Source organism: Trichoderma gamsii, assembly GCF_001481775.2.
Source record: "Trichoderma gamsii strain T6085 chromosome Unknown Scaffold_6.2, whole genome shotgun sequence".
NCBI lineage: Eukaryota > Fungi > Ascomycota > Sordariomycetes > Hypocreales > Hypocreaceae > Trichoderma > Trichoderma gamsii.
Genome location: NW_020171343.1, coordinates 1,017,334 through 1,041,292, shown reverse-complemented (window position 1 = coordinate 1,041,292; position 23,959 = coordinate 1,017,334). Strand labels below are relative to the sequence as shown.

The window sequence follows — 23,959 nt, the reverse complement described above, 5'->3', positions numbered from 1 at the left end:
ACTACGTCTTGGCTTGTATTGGTGACTGTCTTAACCTGAAATCATAGGTACATCTTACCCACTGCTATAAGGGCTTCTTTTCAATACTTAGCTTAGCCAATAGAAGCATCGAATTACGATATTATCTTTATCTGAACTTGATCAATTATTCTTAATTAGCACGAATAGCGCAATTTGCCATCTTTCCTAGTTTTGCGGACTCGTCCATAAACATCCATAAACAAACATTGGCTGAATAATGTCTTGCATGAGAAAGTTCTTCATCAATCCAGATCCTGACGGTGAACAGCGTCAGACTCATGAATCATGCACTACACGCTCCTTTTTCATCCATGGCTCAATGCTGCTCGTGCCGCCTTGAATATGTGAGACTCTGTCATATTAAGGTGCATAAAGCCGAGGCCCTTTTCTAAAGGCTGCAAGCGAACAAGTTGGGAGAAACTGCAGTAGGTGTTGGCACGATTAGAACCACGCCTCAAAGCGGGTATTGATCGTCAAGGGGCCGGCTGTGTCCGCTCGGCGCAATGCCAGAGGAAGAATGCATCCATTACGCGTGTACCAAATCGTCGGAGCCGAGTATTGGATTCTCCATGACGACAGTCTTTCCCACCATGGAGCTTGACAAATCGAATCCCGCCTGTCAATCGTCCGCTTTGGGAATATCTTTTTCTCAGCGCGGAGGGACGGACTTGTACCCGTGCATGGGTGAGAACCAACAGCATTTCTTCATCGGGCAGGATCCACAAGAGCTGTCATATCGTAAACTGAACACGTCAAAGCAAGGCCACGATCCTTTGTACCTTGTATATATCCTCGGTCGTTGCATACCTTTCCTCAGTTATTGCGGCATGCTGTTGGCCGCCGCCCCCATATCGTTAAGCGAAGTAAGTGTACTCGGTATACTCTATGAATTCCTACAAAGGTAATCTACAGATGCTGACTTCCATGTAACGTAGATAGACCCCTCACTTTAGGTACCTGAGTTGTTACACAGAGTCGTAGTACTTGTGTGGATTACTCCGAATGGGGGTTCATGCAAATGTCATTAGCGCACGAGTACTATTACCACTCCACCTGTCACCTCTTCGATACCTCGATGCAGGAAACTTAGCTAGCACGAAAGACGGAAGAGAAAACTTGATGACGTGCCGTTGATTTGTGTGTCTCCGCTTCCTGAATGTTACTGGCCCTGTGGCCCTGGCTGTTAACTTGTGCCACGTTTTCCTATGCCTATCGAAGACGGGAAAGCTACATGTAGTTTTGCATATGATACCTATATTACCCCGTGTGATTGTGGCCAGCTTGCAGATCGCAGAAAGCCGATGCGCAGTGAATCGTAAAGAGCAATGACTCAGGGTGAGAGCGGAATATGTCGTCCATTTGCAAGGCTCTCTCTGGGGTTGTTAGAGACACCCTCTTGGGCTGGAGGGGTTGTATGGAAAGTACCCATACGTGTATGCAGGTTCTAATAGTGTCCGTCAGCACGCCAAATAGCATGGCCCTGTCGGATTGTGGCCGGCTTGCATACACTCCAGCCACGATGACAAGCAGCTGCATGGGCGCCAATTAACAGAGGGTAGACATCTCAGCTACAAGACTAAGCTAGATCGAGATTCGATTTCAAATTGACAGGAAAGTGTATTACTTGAGGGTTTTCTTTTGACTTACTCTCTCAGTACGTGCGTTGGTTCCTTGACAAAAGAACATCCGTGGACGGGGAATAGAATTATTCCCTCAATTGCGGCCTACAGGGGTCATGAGGTAGCCCATTCAGCCAAGTACTTCGTTGGCGGTGGCCTCAGCATCAATTGAAAGCTCACCAGGAGGAAATAAAAGAAATACACCGGATTGGCAAGCACTCGACTTGATGCTTTTAGTATGAGAATCTGGTCGGTATTATCTGCACTGCATAGCTCCTAATGACGTGTGGATACCGTTGGTATAGTCGTCAAACAAAGGTTGTATAACAGATGGCTAGTCGAACAGGTAATAACTAAGGTATTTCGAGAAGTTCGCCTAATAGACTACACCGCTAGCTTTTATCTAGCTGTTATGCATAGAGCGAGGTCGGTGTTGCATTGATGTGATAGGAGGAGGCCGTCACAGGATGTCCGTATTGCTTAACAAGCAGGCAGCCTGGATTCATTCTCATATTGGGCTTTACAGCCATAGGCGGCTTGGTCCAGCAAGAAATCACGAAAACGCGGTGTCTGTCTTAATAGTTCTCGGTCATCCCTCATACTTCCGCTCTGCCATACAAATGACTTTCGCACTGGAGGAAAATACCACTACTACCAGTGGCCAGGCATGACATGTCACAATTGTGGCAGTACCAGGGTAGAGCGTCGCGACAGCGGCCCTAGTTGGTGGTCCAAAATGGTGCATGTGTCACTTGAGCAATGGATTCTTTGTACCAGGGGCTGAACGGTCGGAACGGCGGCTGCATGGCGAGCTTCGTGGGTGGGCAATGCCCAAGTGGCAAGAGGGGCGACAAGACAAATGTGTCCCAACCAACGGCAAGGTCCCTGCATATCATATACTATGCCACCATCAACTTACCAGACCGTCTGCCAACTCGCACACATAGTTGTTTGTACCTAATCGTGAGGTTTGGGTCATTGAAGGGAACTTGAATCATGTTGTTAGCGTGTAAAGAGGCTTGCGTCCCACCCAGAGGGTATTTTCTGCCCTACGGCAATCTCGGGCTACCATTAGGTCGGCATTGGTCAAAGGATCTGAAACTAGGGATTGTGTTGCATATCCATAAGAAACGAGGATGCATAAAAAACAAAATTGGGAAATGTGCGGCCGAAATGTGTGGGCGAAATGCTACCTATCTTGTGCCGAGTAGATATGCGGGAGCTCTCTCAGGAGGCAGCCATTGGTCGATGAGAAGATTTGCTCATATTTCACTTTACACAGTCATCGTCCAGCCGCAGTTATACACTTCGTACAGTAGCATATGTCGTTTTGTGCCCACAACGGGATCGATTGTGGGCACGGAGAGAGGCGCTAAGTCGAGGATGCCCGGCCATCGCTTGACGAAGTAACATGGCTATAGAACTTTTGCCATCATATCTAGAGAGGAGAGCTTGCTCACAGCCTGCTAGATGAGGATCGTACCAGTCACAGATACACCAGCTGGCAAAAGTCAAATTCAGCTGCCCACTGGGTTAGAAAGAGGCGAGTATTGTAAGCTCGTAGACATTCTTCTCACCAGCAGGGGGTCTGCGGATCGGGTCTTCCCGCCCCCATTCACACTAAAGCTGGGGAGAAAGAGAAAGAAAGATTTAGAGGAGATTGTAAAAAGTTCGCGGCAGGGTCACGAGGCTAGATCGAAGAACCATTGACTTTAGCGACGCTAGGATGATGGAGCCGGTGAGCCGCCCCCTTTGATTATTGTGCACCAATGTAGAAAGGGCCACCAAGCTTAATACCTTGGAGACTTGGGTAGCAACTTACTTTCCTCAGCTTGTTGCTGCAAGCTTTAGCGCAGTAACTACAGCCAAGTTAACACGAATTCTATGTGTTGTGCTCCGTACTTGACGGAAGTATCCTCGGTAATAAAACTTATCAAAGTAAGGTAGTATGCCGCAGGTGAAGGGCAGAAGGACCAGCCACTAGCTCTCTTCCATACCTACTGTGAAAGGTGGGCTTGGCACAATAATGAGATGTTACCTACCTAAGTGGAATCGTGTTAGGTATTTTCATCTTCTTGCATTTCTTCTCTCTAGATAGACGTGACTACTCTACTACGCTTTATCTGAATGATGCTCCCGCTTTATGACTTCAGAGGCCGGTTCCAGGACTAGTGGGTCCTGTCGAAGAGCTTCTAGTCATAGGATGCTCTATTTGAGCTACTTTGGTGGGAAGATGGAATCGAGACAACATGGGAGAAACAGATCTCGTACGATTTATAGGGACATCTGGCCGTGATGTCGCACATACGAGTTACTGTGCACTAACCAACCCGCACGGACGCACGAAGGGCAACACACTCGTGCCTGGTATGGAGTACAGGGATACGGGAAAGCCATGAGTACCTAAGGCTGTTTCAAGCTCAGGTGGACCAAAGCCCGTCAAGTGGGACTGTGCACCCACGGATGAGACTCGGTGGTCATGAGATATCTCCAGAATCAGCCAGCATATTTGGCCATTTGGCCAATTCTATCCCGCGTCCGATGACAAGCGGAAATGACGTGTATTCTTTACTTATTAGGTCGACTGGATATGCGATCGTGCTGACAGGCGTGCCATGGCACAGCTGATGTGGGTTCGATGGAGCCCCTGGGCCATGGGCACATAGCAAAGAGATGGCTAGGATTGTCTAGACCAAAGAGAGACTTTCGATGTGATGGCCAGGGAAAGTCCATGATGGAGAGAGTCAATTGCAGGATGAAGCTGAAAACTGCATGAAGTGGTGGCCGACGATGACGAGGATTCGACGTTGCTGGTATCGCCGGCCGCTAAGCCTGCACGTACTAGCTAGGTAAGTACATATATACGGGCACACGTATTGCCATATCATCAGAGGCTCATAGGTGGCCATGGTCTCTACGGGGTTTGCTACGATGCTCTATGGACAAGACGTGACAGCACAAATCTTTCATGTGCTGTTCTATGTGCCGAACCAGCGGGCGCTGCGCCGCATATCAGTGGGGCCGTCCCGCCCTCCTGCCGCTTTTGAAGAATCAGGTACGAAATGATTGATCCAAGGAAAAGCTGAAGAATGACTGCAGGAGAATGGGATACGCACTCGATACTCCATGTATGAAAAAGCTTGAATCCGAAGCGGTGATGTTTACGGCTAGTAACTGCTTTCTGAAGTACCTGTAGTTGTACTTGACGCTGTAGTATCACCGCAGGCTGTGGTAGTAGCTCCTTCCTATCTGCATTACGAAGGCAGGTACTGACATGCTCACTTCCCATAGCAATTGCCGTTAGTATTACCCTCAGACATTGCCATATCAACTTCTATGGCTCTTCTCCAATTGAAATTTAGCTTTGTCATAATCCATCTTGGCCTACAATTGAGGTTCTCACTGATCGGTGATCATCACATGTATGTCAGAATTGACCCCTGCTCGACGGGATTGCTCTTGCAGACGCCCGAACCAACGATGATGGAACACAGCGATGGGACACCACCATGCAGTTGGAGTATCCAGTGAGGTTGGCAAACACCACACCATCTCTGTCGTATCGTCGATTTAACGCTAATTGTATAGAGCAAATCGACAGTTTACCAAGATGCATGAGCCGGTGTGGGCGACGTGTCTACGGGTCGCCATTCCAGAGGATTAGAACCAGGCGATGACGCCAACTAGCGGCACTTGTGAATCAATCTCCATCCGCTGGCAAGTATAGATTACTGTTCTGAATGCTGCTGATTGTTCCTGCGCAACAAATCAAGATGTGTCTTCTTGGCTGGCTCTGGAGAACGTGAAGTGGCCAATTCCCATTGAGTATAGAGGAGAAGCTGCTGTTAGACAGATTACATACTGCCAGCTGTATTCCCCAATATCGATCTGATGGCTCACTAGCGCGGATACGGAGCCCTTTTTGTTGCGATCGCTGCTCGAACCCCTCCCCTTTCTGTCTCTATGGAATGCAACTCCGTATTCTAGACTGCTAGCTGCATCTGCTAACGGCCTTTCTAGCCCTGTGAATATCCGGGAGCATGCAGTCAGCCTCAGCACCAGGACTTTCCACGACAGGCAATACTACTCCGAGTTTCCATTCTGGTGCTTTGCGGATACTCCGGCGCGGAGGTCCGAGAGCCAAGTCCCACTCTTCACCCGGGCCGTTCGCCCCATTAAGCGGATCAAATCTGTCTCGCAAGATCTTTGCTGAGCATATCATATCAGTTGCCGTTGATTGCTATGCCCTGGCGCTGATTCCCGTAAGATGATATGGGGATAGTGCCGTGCCTTTGGACTCAATATTATGGGTCACATTCCTATCGTTGCAAGCATGGACCGAACAATGGTGATTTGATACTCGTCATTTGGGCTAACAGCCCATTGACGCCTGCAGACAAAAGAGGGATAACGCTGTCACCCAGCTCGACGCTTGTGAGTGTACTTGCCCCTACCAGGCGAAGCTGCGAAGCACGTTCAAATGCCTCATCTGTTGGCTTTGCGAATCGTACGCTGGAGGCTTTCGAGGAATGCATCTCCTCATTCTAATAACACACTGACTCCCATCATCTCATGAATCTCATTTCCCGCGTCATCACATCTTTAAGCAGCATAGGCAACGCCGCCATGGTGCGTATCACGCTCGCGATTTTATTTCCGCTGTAGGCAAGAAAATGGTTGTACTATTTCGAAGTAACACAGCAGTCAGAAACAACCAGTACCGCAATCACCCGTCATGATTGTAGGTGGTTTGAGATTTGCATGTTGGCTGATAGTGTGAATTAGGGGACAGGCCAGAGGGCCTCTGCGAAGCACTACTGCCAGCGGTGGGCGCATATTTCCGCGGTAGACTCTCTTATCTTCGTGCCACATAAATGCGACGCAGCAGCTCAGTCGAAGGAATGTTTCCTCATCTCCGTGCACAGAGGCGCGGAGCACGACCGGGGAATGCACAACTCAGCACCGAAACCCCGGTTGCAGGGAGCAGGTTATGAGCGATGGCCCCGCAGGCTGAGAGCCGAAATCAAGAAATCCTATAAGAATAGGCACACGGGCGTATTATTACGCACACCGTGGTTGTACTAGTGAGTTATCCAGCCCAAGTATACCAGCCTTTGGCTGATCTCTACTACGTCCACTGCTTCTACTGTTGCTTCGCACTTACAGCTATTCTTGCTTTCCTACCTATACAGTACAAATATTTCACAGATCCATATTTGTATCTGTACCTATTCGTGTGTATAATCTCATTTGACAGCTCCTATTTTTTCTTTGTTTCCCCCTACCCCACAATTCGAAACAGGGCAGGTATCCAAGCCAACAACAGAATTCTCTATTTATGACGAGATTGGACTAATTGAGATTTTCAACAAAGTAGATAGCGCCGGCCACTACATCGTTACTACCCCGTGGCTAGGCACGCAAGCGCTATTACAACAATGCAGGGGCCGTGGGGTGAGCTGAGCGAGATGCGAGCCGAAAGCCACGCTGATATGCCTATTCGCTTGCAAGGCAAGGGTAAGCCAGCTTCTACAGCCTAGGATGCTACTGATATGTCGGCTGTGCCGGCAAGTTTGCTGGTTTTCCAAGTCATAGCTGACACAGTTGCAGATTTCCCGGTTTAGAAGAAAAGCACAGTTGTTGTGTCTTGATTGCTTGCTCGCCAAAATGCCGAGAACGAAATAATACCGCTTCTTGGGCACCGAGACCGCCTTGGGCAGTCGTCAAATTGTCACTTCTCTCTGTTCGCATCTAATGAATAATTGAGGGCTTTTTTCGCCAACCTACGACATTTGTTGGCTTGTGATGCTGCAGCAACTCAGGCGAATGCTTGATTTGCAGTTCTCACTTGCTCCACTAGAGCTACAGCCTTGCGATTGTGGCCTGTTTTCCGCGTGTACCAGGCAAGTCTGCATGACAACGACAGCAGAGCAGTCTGTGTTGGAAGAAATGACAAATATGTGCAGTTGTTGATCATCCACTGCCTTCGAGCCGTCTCCGCCTCCGCAAACCCATACCCCCCACGTCAACATGGCGATTCGGAACCAGCATGAGACAACCGAAAACGATAAAAATAAGTCACGATGTAGAAAGGTTGAATGATCAGAATGATTTTTTCCCTCTTTTTTTATATTTAAAATGGCTTCTATCTATAGCTACCACCAATCCCCGCATGAAATGTCCCAGCCCACTTGGAAGATGCGACGAGGAGATTGCTTCTAACCCATCTGCTAGGGTCTGATTTTCATATAGATTCCTAGACAGGAAGCAATGCTATATACAATTACATATGCCCAGCAGTTGCAATGGCGTCTATAGCAAAGACACGTGGTGGCGCAAAAATGGGATTCTTAAATGCCCTCTCACTTGTCGTTCCAGAAATTCCCCGAGCTTGGAAGAGCACGGGTCATATGTAGCCATTGCGATTGCATGTATGCGCTGGCATGTTTGTGGGAGGGCAGGCGTTCAAGATTCCACACTTCCGAGCGCAAAAACTTGATGCAAGCAGCTCGGACACAGCTCGACGATGCCTTCTTTTCTCTTCTCTTTGGCATTACAGGGGCCAGCATCGCAGCGATGGAGCGAACAACCGACAGAGCAGTCTCCATTTTGCTGCAGCATGTTGGACACACCCCTCGCAATGCTGTCCTGATAGCATCAAACACTGCCCCTCCATTCCAGCTTCAGGATGGTGGCCGTTCTGACAGGGGGTGGCACCCCTCTCTAACTGCTTAACAGCAGACTAATGTGAGGCCAACCCTCATCTGGCCATACCCCGGCCGCAAGTCTAGGTTCGCCTCACATCGTCAGTCGGACACGAATAGTCTCCCGCTGCTCTCTGGCTGGCTATAAGCAACGGGGCGGCACGTCAGGTAGTCCCACGTACCAGTTGCGGTAACATGAAGTTGTCACATTTTCGGGATATCCCAAGCGAAAACTTCGCTTATTAGCCTCCTCTTTTAGTCAAGTCCCGCAGCTGTATGCATACGGAGACCTAACAGGCTGGCGGTTAGATGTCAAGCGCACAATATGCAGAATGCGACGAGTAGAAGCCAACTCTGGCTGCAGAGCTTATCATTGCTCTCTCCTCGCTTTCCGCGCCGGCGAAATGGGATGCAAACTGCCCAAAGCTTGACTCAAGATGCGGAACTGGGTCTTGTGAATGCTCTTCCTCCCTTATTGGTACCCTTTTTTTTTTTTTGATGCTCCGCCTCCTCTCTGTTGCCTTCTTCTGTTCAAGACCACATAACAGTGAATCAGAGCAGCATCATCATACTATAAAGCCGCATCTCCCTGCCCGCGGCTTAGCATCAAATCTCGCACATACTCTTGAGTAAACACTTGAACTCAGAGCAGACAGCATCTGCGGCAAAGAAATACCGCCTTATATTCTATTGTTGCCCTTCAATCATCAAGTTTGATCACATTGTGCGCGCGCATAAGCATGTCTTCACAGCATCAGACTCCTAGTCATGGCGATGTAATAGACATTGGCGGAAGCCGACTGCATGAGGACGTCGGAGAGAGACTTTCCAGAGTCCTTACGGCCGTCTATGGCCCCAGTGCGAAGCCGACTCTTCCAGATGAGCTCTTGTATACCGATGTTGGATTGCCAATTTGGAATGAAATCATCTTCACGCCCGAGTTCTATCAAACTCATGATGAGATTGCGCTCTTTGACGCTCACGGAAGCGACATCATCAAGCGACTTCAACCTGGCGTGACCATGATTGATCTTGGAGTCGGGTAAGTTTGAGCAAGATAAACGTCTGAACCAATCGAGCAAGTCATCTGACAGCTATAACTCAGAGACACCCGCAAGGTGGAACACTTGCTCTCATCTTTTGAGGAGGCGCAGCTTGAAGCTACGTATCTGGCTCTCGATATCTCCAAAACGTCGTTGGAGCACAGCGTGGGTTACCTCCTTGACAAACATTCCGCAGCGGATGCCAAGGTAACTTGCGCAGGGCTGTGGGGAACATTCCAAGATGGCATGTCCTATGTGAAAGGCATTCAAGGCCAGAGACTCTTCCTTTCTCTGGGCTCTGTCCTTTGCAACGACCCTTGGGCGGAGGCATTGAACCATCTCCGGTACTGGGCCGAGGCTCTCCGGCCAGGAGACCTCCTCTTGGTAGGCATGGATGCCCACCTACTGCCCAAGGATGAGGATAAGATTTGGAAAGCCTATCACTCTCGGGATGACCTGTATCGCCAATTCTTCCTGAATGGCTTTAACCAGGTAAATAAAGCAATTGGTGAAGAGTGGTTCCAGGAAGAAGATTGGGAGTTTATGGCGCAGCTCGAAGAGCAGCCAACGACTCGCCATCGCTTCTTCTTTCGAGCTAAAAAGGATGTCACCATCCATAAGCTCAACCGGACACTCAAAGCGGGTGAGGAGCTGGACTGGTTTGACTCTCACAAGTATGGAGAGGAGAGCGTTCGACTCATGTGCCATAAGGCGGGACTGAGTGTGATCAATGTCATGCAAGCACCCGGCTCTGAGTTTAGTAAGTACCTATCCTCTGTAATCTCCCTCAGCTGCTGGACACTCTAACCCCATCGTTCTGCAGGGCAATATCTACTCAAAGCCAAAGAGGAGCAGGATCAGAGAGAGGATGGAGATAGTGCCATATCCGGGTTGGTATAACCAAATGATAGCCCGCTGTCCTATTCCCTTGCTTAGACTCTTAGGCGGCAGATGGAAAAGTAATGGTTTCTTGAGGTGCATTGGAGACTGAAGTGGGTGCCAATTTTTCATAGACCAGTTTTGGGAATAATAAAGTAGATCTTGAGCCTCAAGTTAGGCATAGAATCTCTTGTTCCTTCTCCTGCACGCGTTGAATTAGATGCTCCCACCATGGATATCTGTTGGCGATGTCGTCATCAAGGGATTCGAGATCAACGACAATGCTCGGCTCGTCGTCGATCCACGTCCAAATGCGTTTTAACGTTTCATATAGTGGAGGCACGCTCTGTAAGATGCAATTGTTAGTACATATTTGTAGAAGCTTGCGTGCTATATGCGTGTGAGAGATGGAATCCTTACGCTTCTCACTGGCGCGCTGGTGACGCTGTCAAACCACTTTTGCGCAACGCCGGCATGTTCAGCGACAGTGGCGAGCATGCCCAGGAGAAAGACTGGGAATAGAGGAGCCTGGGCGGTGAATTGGTAGCCAGAGGTTGGCATGATGCTGATGCATTTAGCGAGATAACTCAGATTTGCAATTACGTCTGGATGGTCTCGAGGTAGCCTATGTAAGCAGTATCGTTAGAACTGCGAATCACCATACTCTGCTTTTTTTTCTTTCTCTCTTTCTTTGAAACGGATCATTTTGCTTACCTTAGAGCGCGACATTGTAAGTAAATAACGGCTGTAATTCTCCAGGCTTCTGCGGTGACCTCGGTCATCTCAGTGGTATTGCCGACCATGTACCCTTCCGGAGCGGCGCGAACCCATTCAATCGCCTGAGATTGGACCTGGGCGACCTCGAAAGGATTGGATAGAGGCGTGTTGCTCCACTGCCTCATATCCAATAACTCTGAGAGTATATATCGAATAGTAATGGGAACAACGGGGGATTCAGGGCACTGATTCAGCCGCGCAGAGCAGAATGTAATCTGGCTCATGCAGTGGAGCAGTTTCTTAGAGAAGCCACAGCCGCCATGGATCTCATACATGTCTCGATTGTTGCCGTAAAGAAGCCAGCCAAAGCGATTGGCTTCTTTCACGGGGTCAAAGGTATTTGGCGAGGCAAGAGGTGTCATGAGCTGTGAGAGTATGAGGGCTCTGCCAACGATGACGGATTGGGAATTGCGGAGAGAAGAGAGTTGGATGTTGTCTTTGGACCAGAATCGGGAGCCTTCGTCAATGGATTCAAGAAAGTGCTCGCATAGCTCGGTTCCTTTTAGCCATCTGGGGACTTCTGGCCACTTGCAACGGCGTTCAGTAAGGACAATCTGAAAATATAAACGGGTTTGTTAGAAACACACGCTCAAATGCAGACAGGCGCTCTGCGGAATATCAATTGATATAGGACAGGAGATGACTTACATCATGCATCGACATAATACATAAAATGGTAATCAGCTCACTTGCTTCGTCGACACTGAGGTCTGTGCTTTCGAGAAGCTGGCTCAAGCGAGCCTCAGCCTGGCGATAGCGAAGATTGATCCGCTTAGCTACTTTCTCCAACGGTTGATAATCGTACACATATACGCCGGCCAGACTCTGGATCGCGCTTCGCACGCCCTCGCTTCCCTCCATGCAAGCAAAATCTGTGAGCCATAGGTTGGTCTGCTTCAAAATACTCCGGCCAGGACACCAGTTCTTTACATCTGCAATTGCTCAACGTTAGGAAGCGTGGTGAGGTGGGTAGATGCAGAACGATGGAATGGAAAGAAGAGGGAAGAGTAGGAGTTGATGGAATAAGGAAAACAAAACGTACAAAAGTAAAAGAAGCGCCTATCCATATCATCCATCTGAGAAACGAACCCGAAATGCGACGGGAGCTTAGGGACAGTATATTCCGTCATTTGACGCAATATCTGGAGATTTCGTTGATCCCACGAGCGGGCATAAGAACTCGGGTTGGAAGGGCTCAAGTTTACAGAGTACGACGCGCTGCTGCTTGGAAGTGAAGGCGACCGACTGTATCTCCCCAGCTGTTCCGAATAGAACTGCTCCGACGTGCTTTCGGGAGATGCTTGATTGTAGAGTAGTTTTGTAGCAATCAAGGTTGAGGACGACTGACTCAATTGCCTGACATGTTTGTTTTGATCGTCATCTTCGCCGTACTGCGTGGCAGCAGATTTAGAAGATGGTCGACTGTACAGCTCATCATGCTTGGGCCAATTGAATTTGATATACGAATTGACCGTGCCGTCTGTGGGACGATTGAACCGCAGTGACGATAGCTTTCCGAAAGTATCCAAGCAGTCCTTGAATGGGCTGACAAATCCATGCCGCGGCTTACGACTGCTGTGCTGCTCGCCTTCAGTTGACGATGGCGAGGCTTGCTCGGCAGCCGGGGAAGCAAATTCTTCAGCCAAAGCTTCCGCCAAATCTCCCAGCAAGTGGGATTGTAACTCAGGGAAATCGGCATGGCTTAGTGAATCCTCATAGTAAGATGGGGAAAGGGTGGATTCTGTGAGCGGCGATGCTAAAGTCATTGTTAGTACTACCATTGCGACTTGTTTTGGCATTTTTGGCGGTTGTCTCCCTGCTTGGAGCTCAGAGGGGGTGGGGGAAGAGGAAAAAGTTGTTCGGGGAGTTGAGAGAACAAAGGAAGCAATAGTCGTACGACTGAGAGGGGTTGAGTAACTAGAGACTATAGACAGGCTGCTGTTTTCTGTTTTAATGTGAAAACAAGGATCATTCAGTTCTCTCAAGTGAAAGGCCACGTGAGATAGTAGCGCTCAACCTCAATGACGGGGTGGGAAAACAAATGGAGGGGTGTGGTGTGCGACGCAGGATGAGTGGTGCATATGCCGGAGAAAAGATATAAGACAGAGTGCAATGAGACAAACAAAAGGATAGGAGCAGGGAGTAAGCCGAATTGGAAAGTGTCTATTTCTCCGAATAGACGGGCATGTATGCATGTATGCAGGCGGATAGTTTTCGGCAACCTTCCATTGGCTTGCTGTTGACTTACATGCATTGATATCTTGAGACATGACTACTGTCGCCATCGGTATTGTCGCTTCCAGCTCCATCGGTTCATAGGTTGCCTCAGACAATGCCTCAGAAACCATGTCAAAAGACAGCTCTGAAGATGCCTCAGAAGACGCCTCGGGCGAGTATTCAGGAGACATTTTAGTCGAAGTTTGGGTCGACATTTGCGAAGATACAGATTCAGATGGGGCCGGAGAAGAGGCTGTCTCTAGTTCTGCATCACCCACAGGCTCAGCTTCTTCTGTCTGGGGCGTGCCAGATTCGGAAGTAGATGCATATCCACGGGCACGTTTACGGCGGCCACCACGGCCACCACGGCCACCACCACGGCCGCGCCCATGTCGAAGCTCACGTTCAGGTTCAGTTTCAGGCCCAACTTCAGGCTCGGGCTCGGGCTCACGCACACGTGCACGCTTCGGTCGGGTAGTCGATACAACGTTTACCCATGAAAGAGGCACGTTAACCATGCTTCTAGGAGGAGCCACAACGCTGGGAAACGGCACGGGCTTGATGAACCGCAGCTGAGGGCCAGGCTGAGGAGCAGCAGGCTGCGGGTGTGGCGCCAGCTTGAGGCGCTTGGCTGGGCGCTCCTGGCTCTGAGAATCACTCATTGGTACCGAGTCAGGCACTTGGACAGCACTCAATGACAATGTTGACAGTGAGTGACGTGAATACGCACACACAGCAGGCCAGGGGAGAGCTGTTGTGGGTGCCACAGAGCTTAGACGAGCCTTCTGCTGGTGGGACCTGACAGGCGTGGACCATGTACAGTCAAGTACAATCTAATGCAACGGCGGGAAGAAGGAAAACGCAGCACGACGATGCTCAGAGTGTTGGTCTTTTGCTGCAGCTTCTGCCGGATCAGACCAAGTGTGAAGCAAGCTGCAGCAGGCAATTGTAGCAACAAGCTGTTGAGTCGGAAAACCAGCCTCAAGCTGAGCCCGACTCGCTCTGTAACTGCAATTCGCTTTCCAAAAAAAAAAAAAAAAGAAGAGATTGTGTATGTGTAAACGTGTGTATTGTGTGTAGGGATGTGGCGGGGGGGCGAAATGTGGAAAGGGGGGGGGTCCCTTGAGTACAAGTCCCCAAAGCTCAGACCTTCAATTGCAATGGACCAACTGAAGAACCGAAAACTCGGGTCAGTGAAGCGTGAGAGAAGATCCGAAGACCACACAGGGCACGTTTGACAAAATAGCCGGTGGTCAAGATGGTGGAGCGTGTTGGTGCTGTTTTTGGACCACCGGAGCCAGTTCCGAGCTGCGGCCGCAACTTTGAGCTGCACCAACGCTGAAGCTGCCCGCAAGTTAGTACCAACTAGGTAACAGCGGTTGGTTGGAGGCATGCACTACCTGGCAATATCTATAGTGACTAGGTAAAGTAGAGTAGCAGTATAGAGCAACTGAGGGGACTTTTAATTGGTATGCTAGCTGGCTCAATTCAGGTTCAGGCGCACGCAGACTTGGAAAAGCAGTTGATACTAAAACAGGACTGATCAGACACACAACATGACGCTCGCAACAACATTGGAAAATAAGACTAAAAAAAATAAGAAAATAATAAATAAAAAATTCATGCTTCTGCTGCTAGTCTTCCAACATGAAAGAGCATCAGCAGCGCGGAGAATTTGGATGGAGGGTGGTAAGGCCGGTACATACTGTACTTGATTCGCCTCTTGGGGGGTGGTGGTAGGGGTTTAGACGAGAAAAGAGAAAACACGGAATATTGAATGCGGGAGGGAACAGGGAAATCTGCAGCGGCACAGGCCAACGTGGGCTCTCGGCCCCGACCCATCCGGCGGTGATCTAGGCTGATCTGACCACAAGCCAGGAGAGGTAACAGAGACGACACGATGGAGACAGGCGGAAGAGAAGAGGGAAAAGATGAGAGGGACGAGAGAGAAAGAGGAGAAAAGAGAAAACAGGGAGCCGGGGTGTCGGCGAATAACTCTTGTCCCTCTCTCTCCTCTCTTTGTGAGAGGACAACGAATGAAGAGGCCCACGCATCAGACCAGAATGGCTTCGTTTTCCGGCAATTGAGTGACAGAATAGGAACTGGCTTCTCTCACTCACATGTACCCGCGAGTCTCCGCTTGTGAGAATTCCCGCGGTCAATGGCCCGTATGTGCCCGAGGATCGGATGCTAGGCAGAGACGAGTAATCTGGAAAAACGCGATGCTTACAAGAATGATGTATACTCGTACGAGCAAGCGATGTGATATACGATTTCGAGTCGGACCAAAGGCCAAGTCCAGGGCGCGCGCGAGCTGGTCCCCACTGATTCTTATGTACTGAGGATTTACGAGCACAGGAGCTGGACGGGGGAGAAGGAAGAGCGAGAGAGCCAGAATGCCTTCTCATCTTATTCCACTTATTTTGCGTTGATTCCTACCGTTCTTTGACTACGATTTAGAGCAAATGCAGAGCGTCACGAAAAGAGGGTGGGAGGCATGGGTCCTTGAAGCTATAATTTCCCTCGAGGTACTGTACAATGAGAATTCCGGCTCCCTGGAGTCTTCAGAAGCTCACGATCGCGGCGTGTGACCAGGATGCTCACGATCGGGGCCAGGGTCCTGGTCACACCGAGTGGAGAAGCTGGCATCGAGAGCTCTCTTGAGCATAGCACCCAGCACACCCTTGTCTCTTCAGGCCTCCCCACGGCCCATCCAGGCGATCGTCGAGAGGGCCAATCCGCTCAGCCTCTGCGGCCATAGAGGCGCGGCTCGCACAACCGGTGTGCAGGGGTGGTTTAACCCTTGCTGCTGTTAGTGCCGCCAAGGCCGCATTAGCTCTATCCCGGCCTTCTTGTTGTCTCTTCTCTCTGCCGTCCTTGTCGCCTCGCCTCGATGCGGCCAATGAACGGTTCGGGGCCCTACGACGAGAGTGTGGGAGCCCTTTGCTGGCATCCTGATTTGCTTCTCCCCAGGCTCAAAAGGGGCAGTCATGCCGTCTGGAAACGTCGTTAAACTCGCTCCTATCACGGCCACTTTTGGGCGCTGGGCTTCCTACCCAGGCCTGCTTCCACTTGTCCTGATCGTCGTCGCTTCTTTGATTCTCCTATCTTCTATATCTCGAGACATTAGCCGTCTAAAACCTGCTTGGGTCCACGTCCGTGGTTCTCGCTCTTCCTTCTTTCTACCATCCACCCCCTCCTTCTCACTCAGTTCAGCTCTCGCTCGTCCTCTCCTCTTCCTCTCTCCCTCGCATTCGGTGCGGAGTCAGGTGGGTGGCACAAACCAGACCATTGGCTTCACGATCCTTTGGCTCTCAGGCGTAGGGTGGCCATCACACGCCAATCACAGGCATATCAGCAGCTTTGGGTATAGGACAAAGTGGCCACTAGTCTTTCAGTCGAGTCACCACCCTCCCTGGTCTTTTCGTTCTGGAGCCCACCACCAAAGAGGCAAACATGGGAAATCTCCTCGTTCCGTGATTATTCATCTTCCTGCTGCAACACTGCAAGAACCCTCGCCTGGGAGCGGGACTTTGTGAGGCGTTCAGATAGAGAGCACGCACGATACTAGCCCCTTTGCCCGTCTAAACCCACGCAAACTTAATCGCAACATTCTAGGCCCTTGGGTTGCCCAAACAGCTAGCCGTTGCGGCACAGGGTTTCCATCCATAGCAAGGGCAACTGTCTTATGTTGCTGGTCCTTGCCTGTGACCCACCAGGCCAGCCACGAGCTGCACTACCCAGCTGTCTCTTTTTTTATTTGAATCCCGGTTTCGTGAATTGCGGCCCGGAGTGCGTATAGAGGTACTGCTGTACTGTCTTCGTAACTCTGCCAGTTGGCTGCGGATTGGAGAGCGGGGCGATTCGAAGAGCAAGCCATCGTCTCAATCTATCGTCAATACTGAGGTTGGCATCGATCTGAGCAGAAGTTTCACTCCAGCCTCATGGCTAGATAGGGGAAGCTCCCCCCTTTAGGAAAAAAGAAATCTCGCAGCGCTAGATTTATTATCTACTCTATTGCTCCGTACACAGAGGCCGGAGTTTCTGAGGCTCAAGGCCGCAGTTCACGATACCCAACGTTGGCAGTAATAGAATCAACGCACACCATGCAGCCGCTTGAGGCCACGCATCTCTTCACGTTTGGACTTCCTTCGTCGCCTGTTTCTCTCTCTTTGGAAAGCTTGGTCCTCCAATACCTTGAGCAAGCTTCTCAGAGTGTAGAGCAAGCGGAGATACTGTCTCCCTTGTCGTCTAAGCCAACATGCTCATCCTCGCCTGATGATGCCGCTGCCTTGTTGACGGAAATGGGCGACTATTTGACCCGGACTGCCATGATATGGGCCTACCTAATTGAATATCTTATCAAAGGGTCTCATATCGACCATGTCACTCTACAAATTCTCGAAAACTCTCGAGCCAAGACAAATGTTGCAGATCTGTCAGAGGCCGCTTCGCTGGACATGACTCTTGGCCGCCTCCGGTACGTCTCTTATTATGGTGTTTTCTCCTTCATAGGCATACAAGTGTTGATACAGACTAACAATGCCATGATTCTAATATTATAGCAAGATGCGTGATTTGGCGTCGCAGCACTCTAAAGATATTCAAACCATATGGAAGCTTGGAAGCCACCGGAAGGCCAGTCTATCATGTCTGGTTGACCCCCAACCGCCTTCATCGTTACACAGCAAAGCCCCGTCCGCAGTTTCATCGGCAACCCCATCAGAGTCTTACTCAATGCCAGAAGGGTTTAAGAGTACATCGCATACAGCCGAACGTCATAAGCAGATTGCCGACGCGGTAGCTTTGCTGAAAGATGGACCAACAACAGTTGGAAGACCAGCACATGCCCCATTGCCCTCGCTGCCGCTCTTACCACCAGGCTCATCACTCGATTTGCCGCCGATACGACCTCCACAGCCATCGGTATCTACTCCACTCACATCATCGCCGCCGCAGCAACAGGTGCAACGACAAGAACAACTGCAGCGACAAGAACAGCTTCAGCGACTAGAACAACTGCAACGACAAGAGCAACTAAAACAACAAGAGCAAGAGAAGCAGCAGAAGCAGAAGCAGAAGCAGAAATCGCAGCAGCCACAGCAGCAGCAAAAGGTGCAAAAGGTGCAGCAACAGAGAGTGCAACAACAGAAGCAAAAGCAAGCAATAATGGCATCAACCCGCATATTCCTTGCAAAAGAAGGACCAGGTTCAGGAGCACGGGCAAGGTCGATACTCAGAAAGCTAGTACCCTTGATGCCAGCTCCGAGAAGACCACTGGTTAAGAAGGCAATGCCGAAAAAGTCTGGCCCAAGGCCTGTGAGGATATTAACGCCAATAGTGGCTCCAGCTCCTCCTCCTCCGCCGCCACCACCTCCACCAGTCCTGACTCCTCCTCCCCCTCAATGCCGGCCTCCTCCTCGCTCAGCAGAAGAGATAGCGATGGCTGCATCAGCCTCGGCAGCATTGGAAAACATCATTGAGGAAGCGGCGGATGAAGAAGACTCGGATGACTATTCTGACGACGGCTTGTTTGCGGGCATCAACTTGAAGGCTCTGAAGCAGCGTGGCAAGGGGAAATATTATTGTCCTAGAGGCCATCGCTGCGACAAAGGCGGCGTTGATAAGAATGGAAATCTGATACTTTTCGACCGTAACTCATCTTTTGCGTATGTAACAACCTATCTCACCCAGCTTTGTGGCAAGCCTCACTATCTGTCCCCTGTCTTCCTCTTTCATTCCCATCTTCAACGGGCGCAAAATGCCCCGGCTAGCAGGTTTGCTAATACTATATTCATGCAGGCAACATTGCAACAAACATCGCAAGCCTTGGCGGTGCGATGTGCCTGGATGCCCGAATCCTCCCAAGAAGCGCCGCTTTGCGCGCCGTGACGGACTGGAGAGGCACAAAGCCACTGTCAAGCATTACTTTATGGCGTAAGTACATGATATGCCTACCTGGTTGTTTGCTGAGACTAATCAAAAGTCCTTGTAGGCAGGCATGAACGCAAACAGACCACAGACTTGCACAAAACTCTCATCGTCTCGATAGACAGATAAGAGGGGCTAGCTATACCGATCGCCAGAAATAGGAAGAGACGGAAATCGAAACGGTCCACATGTGACGGGCAGAGTCAGCCCGCAGCTCTCCTCGTACGAGCAGCACAAGCATGAAAGATACAGGGGCCAACCCGGCGTCATGGCACATGTAGTCTCTGCCTCAGCAGCTGCAACAAGCACGACGCCTTCCGAAGGATCAGATCACTCAAAGGCACGGCCAACAGCCTGAGGCCTGGCTCGAGTCGGTGAGGCTTCCCCGTCTCCACGTCAGCGGCTCTCCCCGAGTCCGCGCTCGTCTAGCCTCGACGCCGTCCATCTGGGTGGATCGAGCTATAGCCGCCGGTCTCTGCCACCCGCAGTCACGGTACCCATCTTGCCGTGGACGCTAATAATAGGGTTGGTTGCCAGTCAGTTGTTGACGGTAGTCTAAATTAGAGCATCACTCCTGGTTTGCTCGTCTTTCACACTATCGATATTTTGAGGCTGGTCTCTAGTTTTTTTCTTTGCTTTTGCTTACTATTGCTTTCATTTCTTTTTCCTTTTCCTGTTTTTTTTTTCAGCTCGGATTTCAGCTCGGAGTGGCGGTATTTTTCTTTTTCTTTTTTTTTTTTCCTTATTTAGCGCTGTTGTTCTTTGCTTGAATCGGGTTTAGCAATAGGATGGAAAAAGCACAACTTCTGGGTTATACGAGGATACACGATGGACTACAAAACAGGACTTTTGGGACTAACAACCAAAGGGATGCAAAATGATCGGAAAGGGAAAAGTAGCGGGCGTTTAATTTGCTCAAGGGGCAACTGCTCCGCATACAGTGTTTAAGCACCCTGGAGAGCTGAACTCTGGGATCTGCCATGCCTGTTCTTTAGCGATAGCCGTTCCGAAAAGAGCAGTAGATTTTTAGGTAGCATTATTACTGTTAGTACTAGCAATAGTAACAACCTCTTTGTCTTAGCTGTCTAGATCCTCTGCTGCTACGCCCTTGTTTCTCTCCCTTGCTTATTCCGTAGATGCAGGGTGAAAACCTGGTCGGGCTCACCCGGGTCCGAAGTTTGGGGGCGAAATTATACTGAGAATGTAGACCTGGCCAGGGTGATCGAAAAGAGTGTTTCGGATGCTACCTGAGGAGCTGCTACATTCATCGGGCTCCAATAGCATCTGGGATTACAATTGGTCTGGCCGTATTCCCGGAATCCTAGTTTCCAAAATTACTACATGCCGCATTCTGACGAAAAGCAAGATTTTCTTAGTGCTTCAACGCCGTTCGGAGAAGGCATCTGAAAAGGGAAATTGAGTGTAAGAGATTGAGTGTTGGGCAGCGTTCTCAACGCCATCTCATCCCAATGTATGCCTAATGTTTGCCATCCGAGCCTCGTTTATATCCAAATGGTCTCATGATTCTCGATCTAGAGGCCGGATATAGTAAAATCGTGTCGGCTGTTGCATGGGTGAACCCCCACATCTGTCTGTCGGGCAAAGATGCCGCGAAGTGCCAAGATTGCCGCGAGCATTCATGCATATTCGTTGCTGATATCAGATGCCTGCTTTTTTTTTTCCTCGGCATATTAGTTTCTATTATTGAGAGGAAATTAGAATGAGAAGCAAACTGCAAGGTCACGCGGCCCTCGCCACCGACTGCGCTGCATGCTGCACTCTGTACGCTGTGCATTGCACGTTGCATGAATGGTAGCATTTTGAGTATGGCAGCAGATCATTTTTCTTGACCGGTGAAGGACGCCAATTTGTTCAGCAAATGAGAGCGTGAAGCTAGCTGTCGTGTGCATATGGTGTAGGCGCAATGACAGCAAAGTCTGCGAGCCGGGTGGATCTGTATGCACCTGAGTGTGTCTGCATGCATAAGTGCCCAGGTACAGGTACGAGAGCCGCTCAAATGCTGCATCTCAGCACTTGTGCGTGCTGTTGACGAGCTCGTGAAGCAATGCACCGAGTTCAAGGCCTTAACAGCCGATTGCGTGGGGGGCACAGGTGGATGGATGAATCCTGGACTCGTGCAAAGAGTATCTTCCACACTGCAACGTGATCAATGTAATATGCACTTTTCTGATGTGCTGAAAGTACCTCCAATGCAGTTGAAAACACCACACAAAGCAGTTGGAGCGTCGAAAACCACATGGCGATACAAACAACAGGCCAAACATATCCAAAACCATAATGGCTAAGCTATTCTATCCTCTACATTCCGTCCAAGGGTTGGTTACCAGGACGACAGGCTACTGATTACTCTGAGACAATGACCTTTCTCTGCATCCTCTTTACTTTGCGTTGAAAAACAAGTAGCAAAGTTTCTTTGATTGGATACACGAAATATGCCCAAAGACATACGCGGTTATATGTGGAGGACGAGGCAGCCAAGATGCCTCTATTGCCTATGATTGACATACGGTTTGTGGAAACAATATACGTTGATTGTGGCCTGGCCTATTGTTGATAACAGTTGATAAGAAGGTTACCAACGATTACAATCAAAATGACCGCTCGTGTATACTAAATCTGGAGCAGCTTATGGTAACCCACTTCTTCTCTCGTCTTCCCTAGAGACTCGACAATTCAGAGAAGTATAGCTAACTAATGATTACTGAACTAGACTATACGAGAGCAACTTGTGACTGCCGAATAGCGATCGATACCAAATAATGGAATAGCCACGAATGAAGACAAACGCCAACCACAGGAAGAGGGGAAGCAGCATTCAATCATGTTTAGACTCTTGCTAAACGCCGAATTCGGTCGATATGTCTTCGGCATGTCGACAGTGACAACCTTTGTACAGCAGATTCTCACCCCAAATTCATGGTATGGCGCGCACGAGGCCTCAACTTCGACGGCTATGCAAGTAACATGTCATGTCCAGAGCACCGGGTCTCTACTATGTGGCAGATGGCGTCATGATGCAGGTCGAGGCTGTGGCACCGAAGCTGGTCGACCGAGTTCTCGTGAGAAAAAAATAACTCCTTTTATCAATACTAGGGTGCAGTGGAACTTCTCCTCTTCTCTCCTTCGGATAACAGGCTCCAATCAGAACAGAACAACACAGCGTCAGGGATACATATCTCAATGCTGTCATATTACAACACCTCTACATCTCTCTTAAGACGACATCGGTACCCAACTATATGTACTCATGGCTCGACAGACCACCATCTCGAAGCGTACTAGACCCACGGGCTCTGCCCGTATCGGCCATATTCAGAGCGAATGAATTTCGAAAGATACCGTGGCACGTGGCTCATGATCGGTGCGGGTCTAGAGTGCGTTGATGAGCACTAGGAAGAAAGGAATGAAACTCAAGAGGAGAAACTAGAACCTCATAGGTTGCCCCCATACCTCTGTTTCTTTTGTCTCTTTTGTTTTACCTCAATTCAGCACGGAAGCATTATCCTGTCTGGGATTGGAGACTACATGTAGCCTCAGCACACAGCCGTGTCACGACGCTTTGATTCACCGACTGCAAGACGACATGAGGTTTCTGCAATTGATATTGAGAAGCGGAGCCAAAACTGTGGCCAACGCTAGCAAACGGGCGCTCTATTACTCGCTTTGTTGGTTGAAGTTGGATACAACCAACACGTTGGCCACAGAGTAGCCAGTAGCAGCTGGAGAGGCTCATCACTCTCCTTCAGCGAGTTCCGGGGCTGGTCAGCTTAGACTGAGCCCCATGTCTTTTTGTTGCGAATAACGAGGCGCCCCAATGCACACTCACTTCTACACCGGTACCGCTAGCTTGCTGCTGCAGAACGCACAACCAACATACATATACTACATGCAAGGCAACACCCGCTGTCTATTGCCCGGCTACGCGTGCTCTCGGATACCAGTTTCCTGTCCTCTCAACAGACCGTGCAACGTCCTCTTCCAACACTACCCATCCTATGCTAAACAATATCAATCAGGATTCAGGCCTACCGAGGTCAGGACGTGCTCAGGAGTATCCACAGCGCCACAGCGGGATCACAGCAGTTGAGCGGGTACGACGACCATGCATGCAAGCTGTGGAGAAAGATTACTTACTTGTACAGTGATGGCAGAGACAATGGATCCCCTAGGGGGGAGGGGCTGATGGGGCCGAAGCTTGGTTTTTGGTTTGGGGCGATCGCTAGATGGGAGATGGGGCGTGGGAACAAAAGGGGACGAGGGGCGAGCATCGAAAATAGGAAATCGGGAGAAAAGAGACAACAAGGAGATTGAGTTTGCCTGGAGTCGCACTTTTGGCCCGTCTCCACCGCAGCCGCCAGACATGTACTACTTACTAACTGCAACTGCTGCTAGCAGTTGTAGTGCTACAACTTGATGTCTCGGAAACCAGCTGATAAAAGGCAAAAGGATTATCTCATAGCAGAACTGGGTTAGGACGACACGGATCAGACAAGACACTAGTGAAGCATCTCGGTACATGGACTCTTGCTATGGTTGACTCGCCCGGGGTGTGCTCCGATGATGGGAAAAAGAAAGCAGATCGGAATAGAATACACATCATACACTGTCTGTGTATTCGTGTATCATGTATGCGGACGCCTTCGGCCATCTAAGTGCGTCGAGAGGCAGCAGCTGTGTTGGCGAGTCTTTACTTACATGTACTGGGGCCCTGCGGTAGAACAGAGATTATAGGTACAAGGCCCTGCTG

At 49.8% G+C, this 23,959-nt stretch overlaps 3 protein-coding genes across 3 annotated transcripts; 2 read left to right on the top strand and 1 right to left on the bottom strand.

Moving 5' to 3' along the window:
* Positions 1 to 9,084: 9,084 nt before the first annotated feature.
* Positions 9,085 to 10,350, top strand: TGAM01_v202620 (hypothetical protein; the record flags this gene model as incomplete). The annotated part of the gene is made up of 4 exons (XM_018805063.1): positions 9,085 to 9,386; positions 9,450 to 10,147; positions 10,211 to 10,277; positions 10,332 to 10,350. 4 exons carry the CDS (start codon positions 9,085 to 9,087, stop codon positions 10,348 to 10,350), a joined length of 1,086 nt encoding a protein of 361 aa, XP_018661787.1.
* An 85-nt stretch (positions 10,351 to 10,435) lies between these two features.
* TGAM01_v202619 (hypothetical protein) lies at positions 10,436 to 13,922 on the bottom strand (the record flags this gene model as incomplete). Its single annotated transcript, XM_024549029.1, has 6 exons — positions 10,436 to 10,612; positions 10,687 to 10,891; positions 10,981 to 11,159; positions 11,692 to 11,915; positions 12,086 to 12,799; positions 13,292 to 13,922. 6 exons carry the CDS (start codon positions 13,920 to 13,922, stop codon positions 10,436 to 10,438), a joined length of 2,130 nt encoding a protein of 709 aa, XP_024406268.1.
* Positions 13,923 to 17,366: 3,444 nt separating this feature from the next.
* On the top strand, positions 17,367 to 19,201 carry TGAM01_v202618 (hypothetical protein; the record flags this gene model as incomplete). Its single annotated transcript, XM_018805061.1, has 3 exons — positions 17,367 to 17,740; positions 17,826 to 18,929; positions 19,063 to 19,201. 3 exons carry the CDS (start codon positions 17,367 to 17,369, stop codon positions 19,199 to 19,201), a joined length of 1,617 nt encoding a protein of 538 aa, XP_018661785.1.
* Between the last annotated feature and the right edge of the window lie 4,758 nt (positions 19,202 to 23,959).